The 22,977-nt window shown below is 39.7% G+C and overlaps 1 protein-coding gene across 1 annotated transcript in view; it reads left to right on the top strand.

Annotated features, from left to right (window-relative positions):
• Positions 1–22,977, top strand: part of KHDRBS2 (KH domain containing, RNA binding, signal transduction associated 2) — a 256,689-nt gene that overhangs the window by 149,063 nt on the left and 84,649 nt on the right. Inside the window, exon 5 of the mRNA XM_014943940.1 lies at positions 20,244–20,371. Coding sequence (XP_014799426.1) covers positions 20,244–20,371 — 128 coding nt within the window. The remainder of the gene's footprint in view (positions 1–20,243; positions 20,372–22,977) is intronic.

Here is a 22,977-nt window from a genome sequence, read left to right on the forward strand (position 1 = left end):
TTTACAGGGGAAAAAGCCTAGAAATGTTACATTTTCATTTCAAATAAGGAGTTATGACTCTGGGATTTCTTTGATGTTCCAGAGAATGATTACTGGAACTGGCACAGCCTGACTTAGTTACTAAAAGAAAGTTTAATAACTTCTGATAGGTTATTCTTCAAACTTGCATTAAAGGCATTGGGGTTGATTTTTGTTCGAAGAGTTCACTGAAGTCAGACATTTCTTTTCCTTCATTTTACTTTCCTCAGATTTTTCTGCTAGGTAGAAAAATAAATGCCATTTGTAATGAAAAACAATCTTCAGCCTTCATTGTAGTACTGAATGGAAATATTTTCCTTACTATAGAATACATAAGGAGCTTCTTCCCCAGCCGTGTTTAATACAGTGATGAATATTCCACCAGCCCCAGAATAAAAATGAAGAAACCTGTGGTTTAGGCTGGCTTGGGGTGAGTGGGCTCATTCTGGTGTTTAAGTAAGCAAAGGAAGGGCACTACACTACCACAGGACATAAATGTTTTGCAACTCTATCATGCTAATAATGTTCTATCATATTGTGGCAGTCTTCCTAAAATAATTATAAAATCTTTATGCTAAAGAGTGTATTTTGTCAGCTGATGAGGACGTTGCCATGAATGCAGACATAACGCTTTACTTCATTGTAAGAAGCCCAGTTGAGCAACAGAAACTATGATTATGGGACCTTTGTGATGATTTTCTGATCTTTGCTGAGTGGGTGCCAAAGCCCAGGAACGAGAGGGATTACTTATGCAGACTCTGATGTGATAGATGCATTTTTATTTGCTCCAGGTTAAATTGTGCATCTAAAACGTTGCCGTAAATAGCTCTGCCAAGGTCACTTTATGGCCAATGCCCAGCAGACTTGTACATCACATGAAAGTGTTCAGTAATTTAGACTTTATTTGAATTTTTGTAATTTGGCCTTTGAAAGCCTTCAAGTACCGCTCCTGTCAGGCTAATAGATTTAAAAGATCTGGATGAATGAGCAATCTAGTTGTGTTAGATGGCTAGCATGCTGTAGAGCTGACACTTTTATACTGTTATAGCAGAAACCACCAATTTTTGCTGTACAGAAGGAAAGCAAAAACTAAAAACAAATACCAAAACTACCACAGATGATTTACCACTAAATACAAGACAAATTGCTCTGCTTTAAATAACCCTGTGATACCGTAAAGAACCAGACAAATATCAAAATCAAAATCAAAATAAACAATGAGTTGATGAGTCGTGTACTGCATATCTGTCCTCATGTGAGGACGTTCTCTATCCTAAGGTCTCAAATCTACCCAAGGCTCTCTTGGCCGATTCAGTTATAAACTGTCTTAGGTGATCTCTAAAAGGCTTTGCTCTATCTTATTATTTCCCTGACTTCCTTATAGAAAATTCCTGCAAATTTAGGTAAACATCCCTACCAAGGGACATATCTCTGAACCATTCCTGCATTCTCATATTTTTTGAGTATTCTTTTCTGCAGGCAATTATAATTTACACTTTTTAGTCAGAGGCAGGCATTGCATAGTGCGATCCATACATTGCTTAGCTAATGAAGACAAGTTCTTTAAAAGAGCACATATCTATAATATATAATTACTACATAAGAGTATTTTTCTATATGTATCCATGTCCATATATGCATATGCATGCGTCCATATGTATATGTACACACACATACATATGTATTCATTGTGTTTGATGTTTTCCAGCTTTTAAACAGCAATCTTGGCCTAGAGTGAAGACGTGTAATATTTAATACTTTAGTCAAACATAATTGCTAGGAAATGTCCTCATGCTAAACTGCCATCAATCAGTACAACAGTGTAATCATGTGTGCTCAGTCATAGGTTGAAAATGCTAAAACAGTGAAGAAAATATCTTCCTTAAGCGTTTTATTATCTGAAGGCCTAAGTGGACATAAAGCCATGTAGGGTAAGAGGATAAAGCATCATTAACGTGGTATTATATTTAGGCTTGAGTGACACTGTAACAGCTGAATTTGTCTGATGAAAAACACATATTATCACATTTGATGTGTTTTAAAATAATTACCATATTATCCATCACATAGCACTTAATCTTTTATTTCATGAAATGAAAAAAAAAATAAATCAGTTTACTACAGAGTGGTTCACACAAATAAAAGACCCCTCCTTCTAGTGTAATTAGGAGAGAAAGGAAAATCTGAGTATGTGATCCAGATGGAAGCCATTGCAATGAAGTTTTCATTTTGGATGGCAATGTGTTTGAGATCTGTTTTCGTTTCACCCTAAAACCTTGATAAATCCTCAGCTTATATTCCTCTATGCTATACCATGCTTAGAATGAAACAGTGTACCTGGGCAAAAAAAACATGTGATATCGTGCAAATTACATTACTTGTTTCTCTCTCAGACTCTGTGGAGCTGGACTGTGCTGATAATCGACCCTAGATACATACGAATAATTTCAAATTAGGAACTATTGAACTGGTTTGTTATTGCATCTTCTTAGTTTGTGCCAGATGAACATGAATCTATAAACTGTAATTTTATATCAGGTTTGGTACTTGCATTAAAATGAGAAGTACTGATAACGTATGATGATTTATATCTTACTTCTACTTCAAAAACCTGTTTAATCACATCAGGGTCTTAAATGGATGAGCATCTTTCCATAACTTGTACATCTGGCGTATTAAGTTTGAGTGTTGTAGTACTCTGCTATCTTAATCCAGGAAATTCATTATCCAACATCTGCTTTAGAAGGCAGCTTGCAATATCACTGGTGACAACTAGTTTCTGTAATTTCCACTGGAGTAATATATTGTGTGTTCCCCATCAGCACTCACTGTTGAATAGCAAACAAGTCAAATCATGGAGCTATACAATAACCAAAAGAAGAGGAACTGCAAAGTTTTGCATATAATTAAGCTATTTTATCAGATTTCAGCAATGAAAGACAAAACCATTAGCATTATGGGAGAAAAAAGAAGCTAACATTTCTCATAGGTTACTCTGAAAATAAGGTTCCAGCATTGGATTTACTTTTATCCTGGTTTTACTAGCCTAGAGGCTTAGAGCATTGACTTTACACTTAGCAAGCTATTTGTTGAAGTTTTTACAGAAAACATCACACATATTTCTTCTGTTCTACTTTTACACACCAAAGTTTTCCTGTAAAGCAGGATTATAACCCTTAATTGCTGTAGAAAACTCCATTCCACATTAATAAAGCCATATTCGGCAGTACAGAGGATCAGTAAACTCATTTATATATTAACTGTCAGAGAATATATTTGCCATTAGAATACATATCACTTGGAGAATGAAAAAACAAAATCCAGGGGTTTTATTTCCAGGAAACAAAGGGCATAATCTAGTGCTGAATATTCTTATTATCTAATTTTTAAATTTAAGTGCATTCCTTACGCGTGAGTTCACTTACACTGTCTCAGATTTTGTATATCATGGGGCAGAATTGGTCAAGTATGTTACCACAATATAGTTAAAGCAAAAGGTGTTTTTTCTCTGCCTGTCAGTGGCGTATGCCAAGTATCGCTTTCAAAAAATTCTTGCAGAATTCTTCCGAGTCATGCTCATAACATGACTCATTAACATTTCTGCATTTTGAAGTGGTTCTTTGAACTGGAAAAAAAAGCTTCAGAGAGACTTCTCCTTTCATTGGTACAGTTTAGGTAACCAGAAAAAAAATCCTGCAGTAAGTCAAGAAGTTTGATATTTTGTTAACTTATGCCTTTGTATAAAAACAGTTAGGAAAAGAAAATGTGTACCATGATGAAAAATGCAAATGCATTTTTGGAGGAATATACACTACTTCCATGCAAAATCTGTGCTTGTGAATGCAAGATGAGTACAGATCCAGGCACACACAATTGCACATAGAACTAGTAGATTTACAAGTTGGTGCCAATACAGTTTTTTGTGTTTTCTGATCCTTTATGGCCACACAGCCGTGTGCTTTGATAACACGGCTGGAAATGCGTGCTGTCTTAACAAAATGCAAGGTGGAGATAAACACTAGCTAGTCTTAGCTGGGCATGTCCTACTGTGATGACTTGAAACTTGCATGGCAAGAAAATCTCAAACCTGAAAGAAACAGAACTACTATGAAGGTTAAATTACATCTTATAAGAGGTGGCTGTGATGCTGTGAATAAGAATTAATTTACATTTGCAAGGAGAGGGTGATGACGGTTGAACAGATCCTTTTTCAAAATTACTTCAGCCCACATTCTGGGAGTATTTAATTCAGCATAAGAAATGAGTCATTCAGCTGCAGAATTTTGTATGCGTTACTAGTACCAACCTGAAACTTGTTTCTAAGCTGCCAAATAATTTATAACGTAGGGTTTCCTCTCACAGAATCACGGGGTGGTTCAGGTGAGACACTGGAATAGGCTGCCCAGGGAGGTGGTTGGGTCACCATCCCTGAATGTGTTTAAGAGTTGTTTAGATGGGGAGTTGGGGGATATGGCGTCGGGGAGAACTTTGTAGAGTAGGGTTGCTGGTTGGACTCGATGATCCCAAAGGTCTTTTCCAACCTGAATGATTCTGTGATTCTATGAGGTTGGAAGGGACCTTCAGAGGTCATCTGGTCCAACACCGCTGCTCAAGCAGAAGACACCTAGAGACAGTTGCCCAGGAATATGTCCAAATGTTTTTTTAATATCTCCAAGGATGGAGACTCCACAACATCTCCAGGCAACCTGTGGCAGTGCTCAGTCATGCTCACAGAAAAAAAAAAAAAAAGGTTTTGCATGTTCAAATTGAATTTCACCTGTTCTAACTTGCACGCGTTTCCTATTGTCCTGTCAGTGGGCACTTCCCTCTGCAGCAGAGTTTTGTGGGACATGTCAAGAACTGGGAACTGCATAAGTATGGATGGTTCGATGGTGCACAGGTCCTCAGAGCATCAAGAAGGAATACGATGGGAAAGGCTTCCATGTCCTTATGGTCTGTTTTAGTTATAGAAGTGTGTTTATGTAATGGATTAGTTTAAATAATAAATGGACTGTAGGTGAAAATGGACTAATCCTGACTACAAATTTAAAAGCAGACAATCCTGACCGAGGGGCCAATAAGCATCTGTAATGCTTATAATAATAAGCAATTAGTAATAGTAATAATATCCAGTGGATAAATCAACACTAATTTTGTGACTTTTCATAGTCCCATTTTTTTTCTCTACTTCAAACAATGGCATATTAAGTTTGCTTGAAGACTTTGTCCATCCATCAAGACAGATCTTCTTTGTTAATTGTCAAGAAAGTACCCATGGAAAGTAATAAATCATGAAAAAATGTCTTCTTGAATCAGGTAGTCAGTTCATCTTAATCAAAGCACTAGCTTTTTTCTAGAAGCCTAACAAAAATAGAGCAGATTCGAGCTGAACAGTTACGGTTTCCATCTCTGGACTTCCAAGCTTAACTTACAGTTGCAAGTGCTGGCCTTAAAGGGCCATGGGGTGCTTTTCAGTAATGATGGTTGTGTTCTCAGCCAAAATCTTACTCCTATTTTTGACCCTTGAAAATATAAGTTCATCTGCTGACATCTTTCTGAAATTTATTTTCTACTTACAAATACTCATCAGTGCTTGAGAACCTGGTGTCAGTGGAAATTCCATTTTCCAAATCTTCAAACGCATGGCCCTGATGGGAAAAGAAAGGTTAGTGCGAGTTAGTGAGGAAGGAATAAGTGCTATTTCAAGAGCAGAAAACAGAACAATAGTTAAATAACAATTGACTCTGGTAAAGTAAGGAAAAGCAAAGATCCCTGCTTCTAAGACCTTGCAAATTTAGGTAATCTGAGCCACCCAAACTGCTATGGATTTGAATCAAGATAGATTCATGTTCCTCTGCTGAATGTTTCTGCGACTGTGATCTTTTGGAAAATAAGAACCAGAACATCCAGTAGGATGGGGTTATTGAAAAAAATAATAAAGAAAGAAAGAAAGTTTTTCCAGTACACTGCTGGAAAAACCTGAAGGATTTTCTGGTTGGGAGCTCTTAAAAGAATAGTGTCTGCTAACTGAATTATGTTTGGGGAAATAGAAAATTCCGAAATTACAAGAAGCAAAGAGACTCAATAGGATCAAGAGAGATTCTAAGCAGTCGTGCTTGAGTCTTTAACCAGTCCCTGAGCTCCCCTCAGATGTTTTGGTATAAAAAAAACATAGGGGAAAAGAAAGGCAACATTTTCAAATATTGTGTTGGCTGTATAAAACTGAGGTGATGGTGCAGTGCATTGCGTTCTGTTGCACTTGCAGCCTTTTTCCTTCATTCTGGATATTTTAGGTTGGTGCTGGGAAATGGCCCTAGGGAGGTGAAAGAAAGATTGCTTTGCCAATAGGACAAAACCTGGGGCAATATGAAGTGCTCCTGGTTTATGCAGTGCACCTGGCAGTGTTTGAAAAGCTACTGGATAGGTTTCTGTGGTGGATCTTTAGTTTCTTTATATCTAGGTTTATGCTTAAATGTTTAAAAAGAACTGAGATATTTACAAATACTGAGATTCTTAACCTGTGACGATTTGAAATGAACCCAAATGAAGGCAATCAATGAGGTGAATTTTCCACTTAAAAGGAGAAGACCTGGTGTGCTCCCCAGGCTGTTGGAGAAATGTGTCACTTGTAAGGCTCCTGTTATATTAAGAAAAGCTTGTTTGGAGGTTTCCCAAGTACTGAAAAAAATGTGGGATAGGCTCAGTAAGAGAGGAAAACTAATAGGTCAGTAATATGTATTGTAATATTTCAAAAATATTTTTCTAACAGCAACCTCAGCCTACTCTTGCTTGAAAACCCTTCCATAAGGATATGGATGATAGTCCTTACCAGTGTGGAGTCAGGCAGCTCCAGCCACTCTGCCCCCAGCCTGTAGCGCTGCAGGGGGTTGGTGGGACCCAAGGGCAGGACCCAGCACTTGGCCTTGTTGAACCTCATCCTGTTGGTCTCAGCCCATCCATCCAGCCTGTCCAGATCCCTCTGCAGAGCCTCTCTACCCTCCAGCAGGTACTGGAGGTTGTGTACTCTGAAATCACCAAGTTGAGAGATGTAAAAATCTGGGTTTTTAACAGCAATATCAGGTATGGTAATTATCAGAAAGCCTCAGTGAGGCTCTGGGATGACAGCAGGAAAGCCTGGACTTCAAAATTTCAGGTTGAGACAGAAATCTTCAACTCAATTTATTTATAGGAGGTTTTAGGTATCTGGAAGAATCACAAGACTTTTCTGCAAGCCACTCAGCCTGGGCAGTGGGGCAAGTGTAAGTACCATTGCAGGTTAGTCAGACCTGCCCGGGAGAGAGCTGGAATGGAGAATTTAATCTCATAAACCCCAGGGCTGGAAGGCTCAAATTCAGTAGAATAATCTACCTTTGCTGCTAAGCAGGATTAGTTGCAGCCACCAGAAGCTGAGAGTACTCAGCACTTTGAGGTGTGATGAAGTCGTGTGCGTTTGCCTGGGCCTGCTATGCTGAATTTAAATGTATAATGAGACGTTGATATCCAGTACCTATGCAGATTTGGCATTAAAACAAATGGCAGACGTGGATAATTTAATTAAATTAAATATATTCCAGTTTTAGTTAAATACATTTCAGTTAAAATAATTGATCATTTGAATTATGGAAAAAAGAATTTTAACAGCAATATCAGGTATGGTAATTGTCAGAAAGCCTCAGTGAGGCTCTGGGATGACAGCAGGAAAGCCTGGACTTCAAAATTTCAGGTTGAGACAGAAATCTTCAACTCAAGTTATTTATAGGAGGTTTTAGGAATCTGGAAGAATCACAAGAGTTTTCTGCAAGCCACTCAGCCCCGGGCGGTGGGGTAAGTGTAAATACCAGTGTGGGTTAGTCAGACCTGCCCAGGAGAGAGCTGGAACGGAGAATTTAATCTCATAAACCCCAGGGCTGGAAGGCTCAAATTCAGTAGAATAATCTACCTTTGCTGCTAAGCAGGATTAGTTGCAGCCACCAGAAGCTGAGAGTACTCAGCACTTTGAGGTGTGATGAAGTCGTGTGCGTTTGCCTGGGCCTGCTATGCTGAATTTAAATGTATAATGAGACGTTGATATCCAGTACCTATGCAGATTTGGCATTAAAACAAATGGCAGACGTGGATAATTTAATTAAATTAAATATATTCCAGTTTTAGTTAAATACATTTCAGTTAAAATAATTGATCATTTGAATTATGGAAAAAAGAAATGAACTAGTCTCAGTTAATTCCATTTAGAGCACTGTTTCCTTTGACAAAACAATAGCGGTGAAGTTACTGTTACTTCTTTAGCATCCACTCGTATTTTCTGTGATGAGGTGAATTATTATATTGAAAGATGAGGAATTTAGTTGTCTTAAATTTGACACATTTAATTAGAATTAGGACATTTTAATTAAATTGAGTGGAAAAGTAGAAGGAATTTCTAGCATGGATTTCCATGCTTCTCAAAATCAATAATGCAGAACTGGATTAATTATGGTTAAATAATAACTTGGAACTAATGGGTTCACAATCACTTATATTCCGTTCCAAATACTTGTGCTTTAAGTCTATATAATTTTTTAGTCGGAAAGCATGTAGTGTAAGGTGATGGCTATTTATTCCATTGTTGTTAAGATGGATTTTCTAGCAGAATAGAAGATAGGTGAGGAACCAATAGTCAATGCATCATTCAGCTAATAATTTTTATGTTCACAGCTGAGGCTTATTAGCACTAGGTATTATTTTTAGGTAAAAATGAGGTTATGTTTTTAGTTATATGACTAAAAGGTGCATCATTCAGCTAATAATTTTATGTTCACAGTTGAGGCTTATTAACACTAGGTATTATTTTTGGGTAAAAAGGAGGTTATGTTTTTAGTTATATGACTAAAAGCCCTGTATCTCCACAACTTTTTGTCAAGGAAAAGCACTGAAATCAGTGGGATCTCTTTTTCTTAGTCAAGAATATAGGGCTGATTTCAAACCCCACTCGTGATTCTAGAGCTAAAATCAGGGGTTGTCCTAGCAGCCAGCAAGGTTGGATGCGTTCGTGGGGCTTGTATGCATAGGGTAACTGCCCTGAAATCCTTGAACCCAGGTGGAGTTGACGGCTCTCGCACATGGGCTTTAAATTGATGTATCACATTTGTTCTGAATGGGAAATCTGCTCGGCAAATTCAGTCTGTGCAGCACTTGGCCAACAGCTGCTGGGATCCTCTTTCCAGCTGGATTTAGTGAGTTCAGTTTTAAGGTACTTCAGGGCATAGAGTTGTGCTCACTCATATGTTAAAACACATCCTCAATCTGACCTTTTATCTCTAGGATTTAAAAAAAAAAAAAAAAAAAAGAGAGAGACCACTCTCTTAAGTCTCATTTCCTAATTATGCAACTGCATTTTCACTATCCTAATTCAGACTGCGAATTTAAGAAAGGAGATTTATGGCCAGAATAATGTTAGCCATATTACTAATTAATAATATTCCCTTAGGAGCCGGTCTACAATATATGCTGTATTTTAAATACCTATACTTGTTTTCATACAAATTTAATAAACAATTACAGAAACTTTTTCCTTTAGCTATTTAGGAAAGACTGAAGAATAAGTTTTAATATAAAAGAGCAGTTAGCATTTGACTCGGAAAAAGTTCCATGAGCATTCCTTTCACCCATTTCTCAGGTGTGCGTTATCTGCTATAACCTAAGAGAAAGAAAGCAATATTTCATCTCTGTGAATAAAAAAGAAAGTAACCGAATAATTCCTTTTTTTTTGTGAATTTCTGGCTCGTATCATAGAATTAAATTTAATCATCTTTTTTCTTTGATAAAGGGCCAGATTAATAGCATCAAAGACACCTAGACTTTTCAATGTGATTCCGTGATGGATATTCATAATAAGCAGGGAGGACTGCCATATATGCACTTACATACCGTTACTTGAATATTATACAAAATTAAAACAAATGTAAAATAAAAGGTCTGCAAATGCAGAACTGTATACATAGCAGTAGTTATGAAACTAGGTAGGGTCAGTCTTTTAAAATACTTTTAAATACTTTCAAAATACTTTGATGTCAGTAATAGTAATGTACTGTGAAACTGACAGGAACTGAACGTGCATTTTCCAAGTCCGTTTTACCCCCTTCTCCTCTTTTCCCCTTCCAGTGCCGTTGTAAAATTGCTGATTGTGTTGATTGGAAATGATGGAAAAGTATTGGATGCTATTTGTTTCCTTACAGGAAATATGCTCAGATGTTAGGAAGTTGGATTTTAAGCTTCAGTGATAAGGTTATCATCGTGAAAATCTTTAAAAGTTTAGGTTAAATTCTATCATGTTGCATTTCTATAAAAATAAACTAGTTTATAAGAAAATAACACCAGTGGGCTTGCAAGTCAGAAATGAAGTTATATGCTAATGAATCTAGTATTATCGAGGGAATCTGATCACAAAGTCTGACTTTTTTTATCCCATTTGCATCTCTCCAGCATACTTGAGATTTTCCTCTAGGAATATGGTTAGCCTCTGTGTCCAATGCATATCAAAAGATTACCTGATGCAGGAATATACCATGTTTGGAGTAACACTGAAGTGTATGCAGAAGCTGGGATACAGAAGTACAGTGGGTCATATACTAAATGTACTATCTTGCTATAAATTCATCTGTTTAAAAGATGGGTTTCCACTTCTGGGTGCTGTTTATAAACAGATTTTTACCTGTAAGTTTTCTGGCCCCATTCCACGCGATGGGCTGCGTCTCTCCCTCCACTACACGCTCCTAGGGTTAATAGTTGTGCTCAATCTGAATCCTCTGAGTTTCTTTTGCTCATATGTTCTGGGTGAGAGGGTCCTTCAGCTGTGGAATTGATTTCACTTTTCCCCTCGAGCCCAGATTGTTTGTGTTTGAAGGAAAATCTTGTGCAGCCACCAGGGGACAGATGGGTTAGATGTGCCAGCTGTGAAGCAACGTAAGAAGCCAAAAGATTTTGAGAGGCAGAACGTTTTGCCACCTGGTAATGAGCAGGAATTAGATTATATTCTGTTAAAAGAAAAAAAAATATAGAAAAAAGCAGTGGTGATTGTGTTAAAGTACCTGAAACCTTCTTTAATGCATACTGCAGAACAGAAAAGGAGACGTTATAAATACAGATGCCATATCTTCTGGTGGATAATCTTATTCATAAGGGTTTATGCAGTAACAAAATAAAATATATTCAAATTAAATGAAAACAAATATAGAACTGATAATATGTTTATCATGTTATATATTAAATTGCTGAGCTTGAAACTGACAATATTTTCACGTATATCTGGCTGCATTAATTATAGCTCTTGCTCAGTTTTATACACTTCATTTCTACTCTTTCATATACCATGTACTTTAAAAAGAGTGGAGGGGTACTTGGGAATTAGTATATCTGTGCTTGGTACATGGGCTAAGGTTTTCCTTGTAAATGATTTTCTACCTCCTGTTACTGCTTGTCATTTCCTTAATCATCTTTCATTTTATCTCAGATCTTATTCGGAAAAGAAAACATCTTATACCTGATGCATAGCTGCCTGATGGAATTATTAAATCACCTTTTTTAAACTTTCATACTTGAGAAAATGCTTTTTGCTAATTTATTGAGCTTGCAATTTATTTTGTTTTTCCATGGCATGATTTCAGCTTTTCTTATTTGATATGTTTCTTCCCTTTCCTTTCAGTATTTTTTTTCTTTATTTTTTTTTATACTTGCACTCTTTCTCAATTGAAGTTTGGCATAAATTGTTTTAATATTTTTAGTTTCTATGACAGTTCAGATAGTGACCCTGAGATTCAGCAGCAGCATCTTTTCACTGTCTTTTCCTCATGCTTATTAGATTTATTGTGGAGAGGGGGACTCCTTGCATACCTTCTTGCTCTCCTGTGATTGCCCTCTGTATCGTTACACTGCCTATCCATAAATCTCTCCATACTGAAACTAATTTAGATTATAGAAGTTTGAACCAAGCAGATTTAAAATATCTTTGATTCCAGCAGTGAAAATTGCTCCTGTATTTTTTACGATGCTATTACAGACCATCTTCCCAGCGTGTTTTGTTTTATTTTTTTTTTTCTTAGTATGCAAAAAAAAAAAAAAAAGTCTTGGCTCTGGGGAGGATGCGCTATGCTGTTTAGTTTGGATTAGTGGGATTTCTGTCTAGAAGGAGTGCGTGAGAAATACAGATACTGTGTTTTCTGCCTCGACCTCTGACTAGGGAGAATGCCTGGGGCACTGCTGCCTCTCCAAAGCCAAGCCCTGATGGCAGCCTGAGGTTTCTGGAAGGAATCCCATGCCTGCCTCTACGGCTGACAAAGGAAGGAAAAAGCCTGCATCCTTTTTCTCACTGTCAGTCCAATTTTGCCCCAGTCTGTGCCACCGGTTTCGTCCCTGCCAAGCAGCTGTGCCAGGCAGTGGTGCTGCTGGTGCTGGGGCTGCGGCAGTGCCACCAGGGGAGGGGACAGCAGGGTCCCGTCAGAGCATCACTGGTGCAGGTCATCTTAGAATCATAGAATCGTCTAGGTTGGAAGGGACCTTAAAGATCATCTAGTCGCGGCTCCAGTCAGAGCATCACTGGTGCAGGTCGTCTTAGAATCATAGAATCGTCTAGGTTGGAAGGGACCTTAAAGATCATCTAGTCCAACCATCAACCTAACTCTGACCAAAAAAAAAAAAACAACCAAACAAAAAACCACCACAAAACCAAAAAAACAAACCACTAAACCATATTCCTGAGGACCATGTCAACCCGTCTTTTGAACACCTCCAGGGATGGTGCCTCAACCACCTCCCTGGGGAGCCCATTCCAATGCTGGATAACCCTTTCTGTGAAGAAATGTTTCCTAATATCCAATCTAAACCTCCCCTGGTGCAACTTGAGGCCGTTTCCCCTTGTCCTATCTCCTGTGACTTGGGAGACCAGACTGACCCCCACTTCTCTACACCCCCCCTTCAGGTAGTTATAGAGTGTGATAAGGTCTCCCCTCAGCCTCCTCTTCTCCAGACTGAACACCCCCAGCTCCCTCAGCCTCTCCTCAGAAGACTTACTCTCCAGACCCCTCACCAGCTTCATTGCCCTTCTCTGGACCCGCTCCAGCCCCTCAATGTCTTTTTACTGCAAGGGCAGCTTATGTTATCTTAACCCTGGATTGCAATAAGTCAAAAAAATTCTAATGTCGCTTTGAAAACTAATTCCATTGTCACGTATCGAGTTCCCTCCCAATGTACTTTGTGTGATCAACCTGTACAGAGTTGGGATTTTTAAAAGTTCTAAAATGATTCAAAAGCCTTTCTTTTAGGGCACTCAACAAACCAATGGTAAGATATCATCCTTCGTTGCTCTTCCCAGTCTCCTCAGGTCGAGCAGCATCTTTTGTTTGCTGTGCCAGCCTGGGACCGAGGGAGCGTAGCGGCAGCTGGGCTGATGAGGCAGGCACGTTAACGAGAGTAAACCTGCCTGGGTTTTGCTGGCTGCTGTTGCCATCCTTGTTATCCTTGACAAGGGGGCTGCAAACCTACAGCAGCGGGTTAGCAGGAGGCAATATGGGTCCCACCTGGCATACTTGGATGAAAAAAAAAGATGCGTAGGTACTATGCATAGCTTTTTACTTCCCTTGGCTTTAATGTAGGCTGTAGTAGAGAGTTACTCCAGCCTTAAGAGCAATCAGTGATCTCATTAGCGGTGGAGCTCCAAGAAACAGCTGGGGAAGAGCAGTGGCAGTCCTACTCCTCTCCCCACCTCCTTTGAAGCAACCGAGAGGTTTTCCCAGAGGAAGAGCAGCCGTATCACATCCCTTCCTTCCTAGGACCCAGCGTAAACATCCATCCACTGCGCATCCATAAGGATTTCTTCAGGAGTGGGTGGCTACCCCACCCTTCCTGCAGCCTGCTGGATGCCCTCCGTTCATATTACCAATTCCCTTACATTTCCCCTTCAAGTGACAGCTGTAAACAAGCACAAGTCGCTGGCAGCCAGGATGGACTCGGAATTAAATTCAGGGATAGGGACCTGTCAGCTAACTGACTTCTGAGTCATCGTAGCTGTCGTTTGAATGAATTACAGACCTCGGTGTACGCTCGTTTGGGGGGGGCAGGGGCTGTGAGCAAGAGGGGTGGAACAAATTGGGGCAAATGGCAGAAATTTAATACAGGTTTCTGCACATTTTTCAATTGTCATGCACCCTTCTTCATTGTGGTTATTTCGTGTGGCTAACAGCATTTCCATGTAAACTGGAATAATCTTCTGTTGAAAACTCTCTTTAAAAAAAAAAATAATAAATTGATTATACAATTAGATTAGGCTCATTTTGCTCTGTTCTAGTAAAGACTAAAATATCTGGGTTGAAGTTTCATAGCGGTTGCCTCTGCACAATTTACACCCTGGGATTGGCAGCTTCTCTTCAGATGCTGAGGAGCAAGACGTCCCCCCTCCCTTCCATGCTGCTTGTAGAGTGTGGTGCCCCATGCTGATGATGCCAGGCAGATTTAATTGTGCATGCTCAAAGAGAAAAATGACATCCACGCTTGGGTTAGTGCTCTCTGTGGCAGGCTGACAAATCCCCCAGCTGTCAACTAACCTCAAAGGCAAGTGTACGTGGCTCCAGCTTATGTCTGCTTGCATTCTGCCCATAGGCATTTATAAGCTGAAACTCATATTGGCTGCAACGCATTCAGACTGCTACTGAGAGAAATGTATGGGCTGGTTTATGTGTTCCAATCTCTAAGGGTGACCCGCACAATTAAGGTTTGTTTTTCAGACAGACTATAAGCAGGTGAAGACAGCAATTTTTTGCATATGTGGCAAGTGAAAGGGCATAACGTTTATGGCTATGGATCTGGCTAAGCTGCTGATTGCTTAGAGAAAATAATCTCTTCCTTGGGCTCAGATGGGTTATATTTATATTTTTATGTATTTATTGGGGCTACTGGCTGCCAGAGGACTGCATGCACACGAAATGGCCTTACCTAAGTGCCAATATATATGGGCAAATGCAAAGAGGCATGTAGTGCTAATGCAATATTGGAGTCAGAGAGGAAGACTTCTGGCAGGAGCGTTGTCACTTGTGGTGCACTGCAGGCTGTCCATCTAAACCCATCATTACGCGGCACCTATGCTGTAGTGAAATAATCAGACCAATCTGCAAACGGGCAACAAGCCATCCTAACAGATGGCTTTGACTGTAGGTAACCAGGAAACCATGCATATACATTAAACATGGGTTCAGGGAGCATGGGTCTTATCTAGGAACATCAAAACAGCTGTCGGTTTTGAGCTTCTCCGTATACTGTTGAGAACATATGCCATACCCATCAGACACCCACGTAGGGTGGGCCAGAGCCAGCTCCTATGGTCGTGATGAACTTTGTAGGAATTGCTTGGTTGGGCATGGTCTCAGCTCCAGATGAATCTCATGTTTTGCAACGAACTCTGAATTTGTGTTAGAAAGACAAAGAATGAAATTTGAAGATGCAGTTGCATCCACTTAATTTGCATGCCCAGCTGAGGGGCACTGTCTCACCCAGATTTTAGATGATGGAGAGGGCTATGCAACCTACCTGGTACAATTGTCTAAGTTTCCTAAGCAGACAGTGATAGAGAGAGGCTTTGGATACGTGCAAGGAAAAGTCTGATGTGTTTACATTTTGCATGCATTACAGTCTTAGAACAGGTTCTTAGAGTAGAAAGAAATAGCAGGACATGCCAAATATCTCTGTTGACTCAGGATTTAGTTCACCAAGCTCTTCTAGTACTGAGCAACCAGTGCTATTCTTCTTTTTTGCAGCAGGCTCAGCTAGAAAGTGAGAATTCCTGGGTTCTTGGCCTCTTCACTTTAATTAACTGCACATCCTGACCCTATGCATCCAGGTGAGTGGTTCTCACCGTATTTTGAAGCTGAATCATAGCACAGTTCACTGTCATGAGGCCACAGAGAACACGAAGAAGCAGCAACTCCAGGAACTCCTCACCACCAGTTATTTTCACAAGCTCAGTGCTTCCCCAAATACACAAGGGAGCACTTGGACGGTGTCTCTTTTAGTGTCCAAAAATGGTGTGCATCTAAAAACAAACAAACAAACAAAAAAAGCCCATATCTACATCACATAGCTCCACCTAAAACTCAATAGGTCGTCTTCGTCTTTTGACTCACTATAGGTTTTCTGAAGCATGTAGTCAATGGAAATTTTAGGCTAATTGGAATTTAAACCGCCTGAAAATAGCCCCAAGGCAGCAACATGAGGATTTAGGGGAGATACTCTAGCTTCAGTGAATCTGTTCAAATAGGTGGAGCCCTGGAGCTGGGCAGGATGCAGAAGTGCCGTGGTAGTTCAGATCCATCTCCTGTTTCCTTTCTGCTCCCTGAGCTCTGGAGAGAGGGGCAGGGGATGGGGGTGTAGGTTATGTCTGTGAACGTGGTGCTCTCTGTTGGCAACAGACAGCTTCAGGAAATATTACGTGCCTGAGAGAGAAAGAGTGTTTTGTCATTCTGGCAGAGCAGCTTGAGATTTCCAGGACTGTAAGACCTCTGCATGGGCCAGCTGTAAATTTGAGTTACTGGTGCCTTGGGACCTTTTCGGGGAGCACTTTAAGAACTATAGAAAAAATAACCACAAGAAAAGCATTTATTTTTGTGACTGCTTTTTCATTCCGTTAAGATCAAGGCATTTGATGACTTAAATGCAAGGCGTTAATATGTAGTTATTTGTCTGTGGAATTAAGATACCTTTAAATCTGTCCTAGTAGTAGTAACACCATATGGAGGATGGTCTGCTCCTCAGATGATCCATGGCTCTCTTAACCATGTAAGGAATGTGTGCATGCTATGGAGTGACATCTGTATAAGGAACCAAGTGAGCCCTATTCATACTTCAGATTCGAAGAATTGTGATTATAATTTTGACTTCCATAACTCTGCATTCTTCAGGTAGTTTGTGTTGAATCTAAATTCTTCTCCCCTTAACTGTGGAGTTAGAATAAAATTCAGCTGTTGCAGATAAGAGCAATGGTATTTATTAATAGTGAAATCATTCATACGCATGGAAAGAACTTAAACATGCAAAGCACATCAGGACAGGAGATCACAGTCCTTAAGGGATTGATTTATCCTTGACTTCTAGGAGCCTTTGTTATGCTAATGATAGATATATATTCCTGAAATCCGTTTCCTCTGTCCGTGCCTTACCCTTTGATTTCTTTATTAACTCTCCTCCCTTGTCACTATGTGCTCTTGTTAATTCAGATCAGGTTTTGCAGCTTGCGTCACACTTTTTGCTATTTTTTACCGAAATGGTTTATTGAGTTCTCTAGCAGTTGGCGTGCTTTCTCCACTCTGCCTCTCCTCTCTGCCACTGCTGCCCACCTGGACCCTGAGACTAACGGGTTTCCTTTGCTCCTGGAGCAGTCAAGGCAACCGACCTAATTAATCATTCCCAACCCTCATTAATAAACATGATTTTTTGGTAATTTGGGGTAAATGTGTTCACGTACTCTAGAATGCTGAATGCTTTATCTAACCATGTGATTTGGTTTTTAGGCACTTAGATAAACGTTAACGATTTATGGTGGCCCAGAGCGTTACTGGCTTTGCTAAGGTTTTAAATCCTTGATATTTCTAAAGTCAAAAGGCACGTTTGGGTGAATAGTTGTGCATGGGGGTGGTTAGCTCACCTACAGTGGTGGTTTGCAAATATTGACCACTGTGGTGCAGGTAGATGGCACCCTAAGTGTCATCAGTAAATGGAAAAGCTGTTCATAGGTAATATAATGTCTTTAAGGATATAAACAAGAGCAAAACATAGAAGTTAAAGTAGATTATGAGCTGTAAGAATGGCTGTAAGACTATAAAGAGTTGTAAGAAATGCTAAGAAGCACAGAATTTTTCTCATGAGCTTATTTTAATACAAGGAGTAGGGTTTTTTTCTGAAACACAATGTGCCACTGCAGTGTGTAGCTACTTCATTACACTTTCTTCAGTGCAGGTGCATCTTGCAACACCTTGTGCTCTCTCCTGGGACTAGATCTATATGAAACATCAGCAGCATAATTTTGCTCTGAACTCAGCTACAATTAAATATTCAGTAGGATACTCTGTCTCTAGCTAGACTCGTGGCAGTTATGAAAGATTAATTCAGTGTAATGTTCTGTTTAATGAAAGTGTTGAAGTGAGCGTTTCTGTTGAAAATTGCAGATTTCAAAATTAGAAATGATGATCTTTATTATGCTTTTTAAAGGGCAGAGAAGATAAATGTTCTATATAGAGTTAACATTTTTTTATTGAAATCCTTGTCTTTCAGGATACCCATCCCAGCATTTTAATTACAGTCTTCTGTGTACTTTGTTGCCTTTACGTGTTTTTTTATTGAAATCTTTGTCTTTCAGGATCTTAATTACAGTCTTCTGTGTACTTTGTTGCCTTTACGTTGCCATTTCATAATACCTGGTACATGTTTCTTAACTGGACACGCAGTAAACAACCTGTAGAAAAAATGAGGGCATTGCATTACAGAATGGTGCAGGTTTGCAGATCTTGCAGTATATTATAAACTTCATTTGGATTTTCTGTTTCGTCAATACTAAGATTTTAAATGATACATGCATCTGAGGAAGGAATAGCAGCTTTGAGGCAATTTCTGGTAGAATTCATTTATACAGCAATGTTCCAAAGGGGAGAGATTAAAGCAGCAACACAGAAAATTCCAATTTCTATCCCTCGCAGGTCCTTTTCTTTTTTTTTTTTTTACCCCTATATCTTTCTCTTACAAAATTTCTTGCATTATTAATGAAGTTCAATCCCGGCAGTGGTATGGAATCTGAAGGGTGAACTCAGATCAGCAAGTTTGAAGTCCTAATTCTTGTAAACCAGCGTGAATAACAGATGCTATTAAGCAAGGCACAGTAGATGGTACTTGTTCAGCAATTGCTGTAAATGTGACCTCATTGATTCTATCCGTGTTTTTCCCTCTGTGTTTTACAGAACACATTGATTTAGTAAGATGTTGTTGTTTTATTGCCATTAATGTTAAAATGATAGAAAAATGTGCAAAAATATTTGGGGATTGGTGTTAACTGAAAGCCATTGTCTGGTGTATTAGCAAATTAGGGATTGTTTTTTAATTATGATTCTGCTACAAATACCATGCACTCTATTGTATAAATGGGGTTCTTTTCTGAATTTCATTAACAGGTCCCTGGAAACATTTGAGGTCAGGTTGGATGAGGCTCTGAGCAGCCTGACTCCTTGAAGCTGTCCCTGCTCATTGCAGGGGGGTTGGAGTAGATGACCTTTAGAGGTCTCTTCCAACCCAAACTATTCTATGATTTTCACTCCAGCTGCATTCCCTAGAAATTCAGAAGGGAAATCATCACCAGGCCTACACTCTCTTAGAACGCAACAGGATCAGCATCATATTTTTAATGAGTTTCCCTGGACCTCTTCAGGAAGGAGAAGGAAGGAGCAAGACCCCAGTTCCATCTTACTGTTTGCTCAGTCTTTAACTTGGCTAAAAAGCAGTGTGACTTGTAACGTGTCCTGGACAGTTGCCCACCCGAGAAGCAGCAGGCAGTGTAGCATTTTTGGCCCCTTGCATGATGGTCAATAGCAGTTGCCTGTGGGAAGATGGAAAGACTGAAGGGTTGAAATTCAATAATCCTTTCTGTTTTGAAACAGTAATTAGCTGTCGCACAGTTCAGCTGCCAGCCAGGCAGCTACTGCAGTGGGCTCTTATTGCCCTGATCAGCAGGCAAAGGGCTGAATACAAAGGAAGGAAGCTAAAGGAAAAGGAATTTCTGCTGAGACAAAGGTTGCAAAATAAATAAAAATTGCCCAATATTAGGTACTTTGTATCAGTAAGAAAAGGAGACTCATCAAATGTTCTGTTTACTGAGCCAGCAGAAGCTTGCAGTGCTACAGTCCATATCCTGCAGTCTTAGAATGGGCCTATTTTATATCATTTAACAATTTTATATAGTAAATTTTATATAGTAAACATGGCCTTGCGTGGTTTATTTTGTGTGTACGTGTTCTTTATGGACATTTTAACTACCCATATAAATTTGTCTGTCCACGTATTATAGGTAGCTGTCTGTCCGCTCCCACTGCGTGGTTCTCCAGCCTGCAGGTGATAATGCAGGACAATTCACCCAAATACCATCCATGGAGTCTCTGTTTCGTATGGTTTGACAGCTCAGCCAAAATACAAAGTTTCAGCAGGTTTCCCCTTTTGCATTTCAGGACTATAACGATGAAATTCGCCAGGAGCAGCTGAGAGAACTGTCGTATTTGAACGGTTCTGAAGATTCAGCACGTGGACGAGGCATTCGAGGAAGAGGGATCCGTGTGCCACCTGCAGCTCCTTCAAGGTGTGGTAACCTGACGATTATGGCAATAACTTTAGAAAGTGAAAACAATGGTAAAACAACCATAGTTTAAAAAAAAAGAAAAGGAAAGTTGCATATATGTCATGGCCAGTAAACCAAAATGTTCTTCTGACAACTTGTGTGGGTCTGTGTTGTGCCAGGTTCTCTGGTCTACAGTTCACAGGCTACAATGGTTGGTATAGAAGTGTCAAACAACAAATCAGAGCAGATGATGAAGGCAGTGAAAGGATATTTCTAGGAAAGAATATGGTCAGCATGGTCAGTAGCATGAAGTCTTGGATCAATAAAATAGTATAGTCAGAAAAGATTACATAGTCTGGGTGGAACTTCATTTGCCAAATAATTACTGGTGTTTGGTATGAATATTATTATATATTGTTTGTTGTATGCATTATCAGTTTTATATGGATTTCACTGGCATCATCTACAAATATTGGTGTACGAATGTTTCCTGAGTTCTTCCAAGTATTTTTCATATATAGGTAGCAGATAGCTCTGCTTGTTCATAATCTTAATGCACTGTTTCAGACTTACTTTTCACTGTGAACCCTTAAGAAATTCGTTGCCTCAGGCATCTAAGTTACCTAGCTACTTCTAGGCATCAGTAGAGATCATTTCAGGATGGGTCCTAAGAAATCCACTTTAATTTTGGAGGAAATGGAGTATGGAGGTGCCTTAGGAATGCTGCCAGAGGAATTGTTCTTTCATAATTCAACTGGCTGATCTTGTGTATGACTTTTTTTTTTTCTCCTGAAGGTGTCTATCATAGTTTCCCTCAGTTCTTCTTGAATGGAATCTTTTATCCATAGTACTATGCACGTACATAGGATTTTTTATACTTGTCATTCATGACCATCTTTCACTCAAATTCTTTTTGGGCTCAGAAGCCAGTCTTCCTTACACCTTAGGTCTCTGAAGGCCTTTAGTTAATAAGGGTGTTTAGAACATCGCTGCAACAGACTGGCAGCTTTTAAATTAGGTTCAAAGCATAATCAGTGGAGTGCTGGCCCCCACTTCCTGCAGAATACCCAAACGATTGGATCAGTTGGACAGATACAGGATCTTAGATGCTTTCTCTATTTACCAGACGGAAATCTCTGGAGAATATTAAAAAAAAAAAAATTGCAACTGAAGTTTTTTAAGCTAAATATTTATGCAACTTAATAATGGTGTTCAGAACATCACTGCAACAGACTGGCAGCTTTTAAATTAGGTTCAAAGCATAATCAGTGGAGTGCTGGCCCCCACTTCCTGCAAAATACCCAAACGATTGTATCAATTGGACAGAGACAGGATCTTAGATGCTTTCTTTGTTTACCAGACAGAAATCTCTGGAGAGTATTTAAAAAAAAATAATTTGCAATTGAAGTTTTTTCAGCTAAATATTTATGCTAACAATTTATGCCAATAGCATAATTATATTTATGGTGGTACAGTTGTTACACTTGAAGGAAGAGATAGCATCCAGAAGAACCTTGACAGGCTTGAGAAGTGGGCCCACATGAACCTCACGAAGTTCAATAAGGCCAAGTGCAGGGTCCCAACATAATTATATTTATGGTGGTACACTTGAGGGAAGAGATAGCAACCAGAGGAACCTTGACAGGCTTGAGAAGTGGACCCATGTGAACCTCATGAAGTTCAATAAGGCCAAGTGCAGGGTCCCACTCCTTTGTAATCACCAGTGTCAGCACAGACTGGGGGTTGAAGGGATTGAGCAGGTTGAGGGAGGTGACTCTGCTCCTCTACTTGGCTCTCATGAGGCCCCACAGGAGTATTGTGTCCAGCTCTGGGGTTCCCAGCACAACAAAGGCATGAACCTGTTGGAACGGGTCCAGAGGAGGGCCATGAAAACGATCAGAGGGATTGGACACCTCTCCTGTGAGGACAGGTTGAGAAAGTTGGGGTTGTTCAGCCTGGAGAAGAGAAGGCTCTGGGGACACCTCACTGCAGCCTTTCCGGTTATAGAGGGGACTTATAAGAAAGATGGAGAAAGCCTTTTTGCCAGGCCCTGTAGTGTCAGGACAGTGGGCAGTGGTTTTAAACTGAAAGAGGGTACAAAGGCATGAACCTGTTGGAACGGGTCCAGAGGAGGGCCATGAAAACGATCAGAGGGATTGGACACCTCTCCTGTGAGGACAGGCTGAGAGAGTTGGGGTTGTTCAGCCTGGAGAAGAGAAGGCTCTGGGGACACCTCACTGCAGCCTTTCCGGTTATAGAGGGGACTTATAAGAAAGATGGAGAAAGCCTTTTTGCCAGGCCCTGTAGTGTCAGGACAGTGGGCAGTGGTTTTAAACTGAAAGAGGGTAGGTTTAGTTTGGACATAGGGAAGAAATATTTTTTGGTAAAGGTGATGAAACACTGGAACAGGTTTTCCAAAGAAGTTTTGGATGCCTCATCATCGGAGGTATTCAAGGTTAGGTTGGACAGGGCTTTGAGACACTTGATCTAGTGAAAGATGTCCCTGCCCAAGGGCAGAGGGGTTGGACTAGATGACCTTTAAAGGTCCTTTCCAACTCAAACCATTCTGTGATCATAGAGAAGAAGTATTTTTTGGTAAAGGCGATGAAACACTGGAACAGGTTTTC

This window comes from Calidris pugnax, unplaced genomic scaffold (assembly GCF_001431845.1).
Source record: "Calidris pugnax isolate Ruff unplaced genomic scaffold, ASM143184v1 scaffold105, whole genome shotgun sequence".
In the NCBI taxonomy this organism is placed as follows: Eukaryota; Metazoa; Chordata; class Aves; order Charadriiformes; family Scolopacidae; genus Calidris; species Calidris pugnax.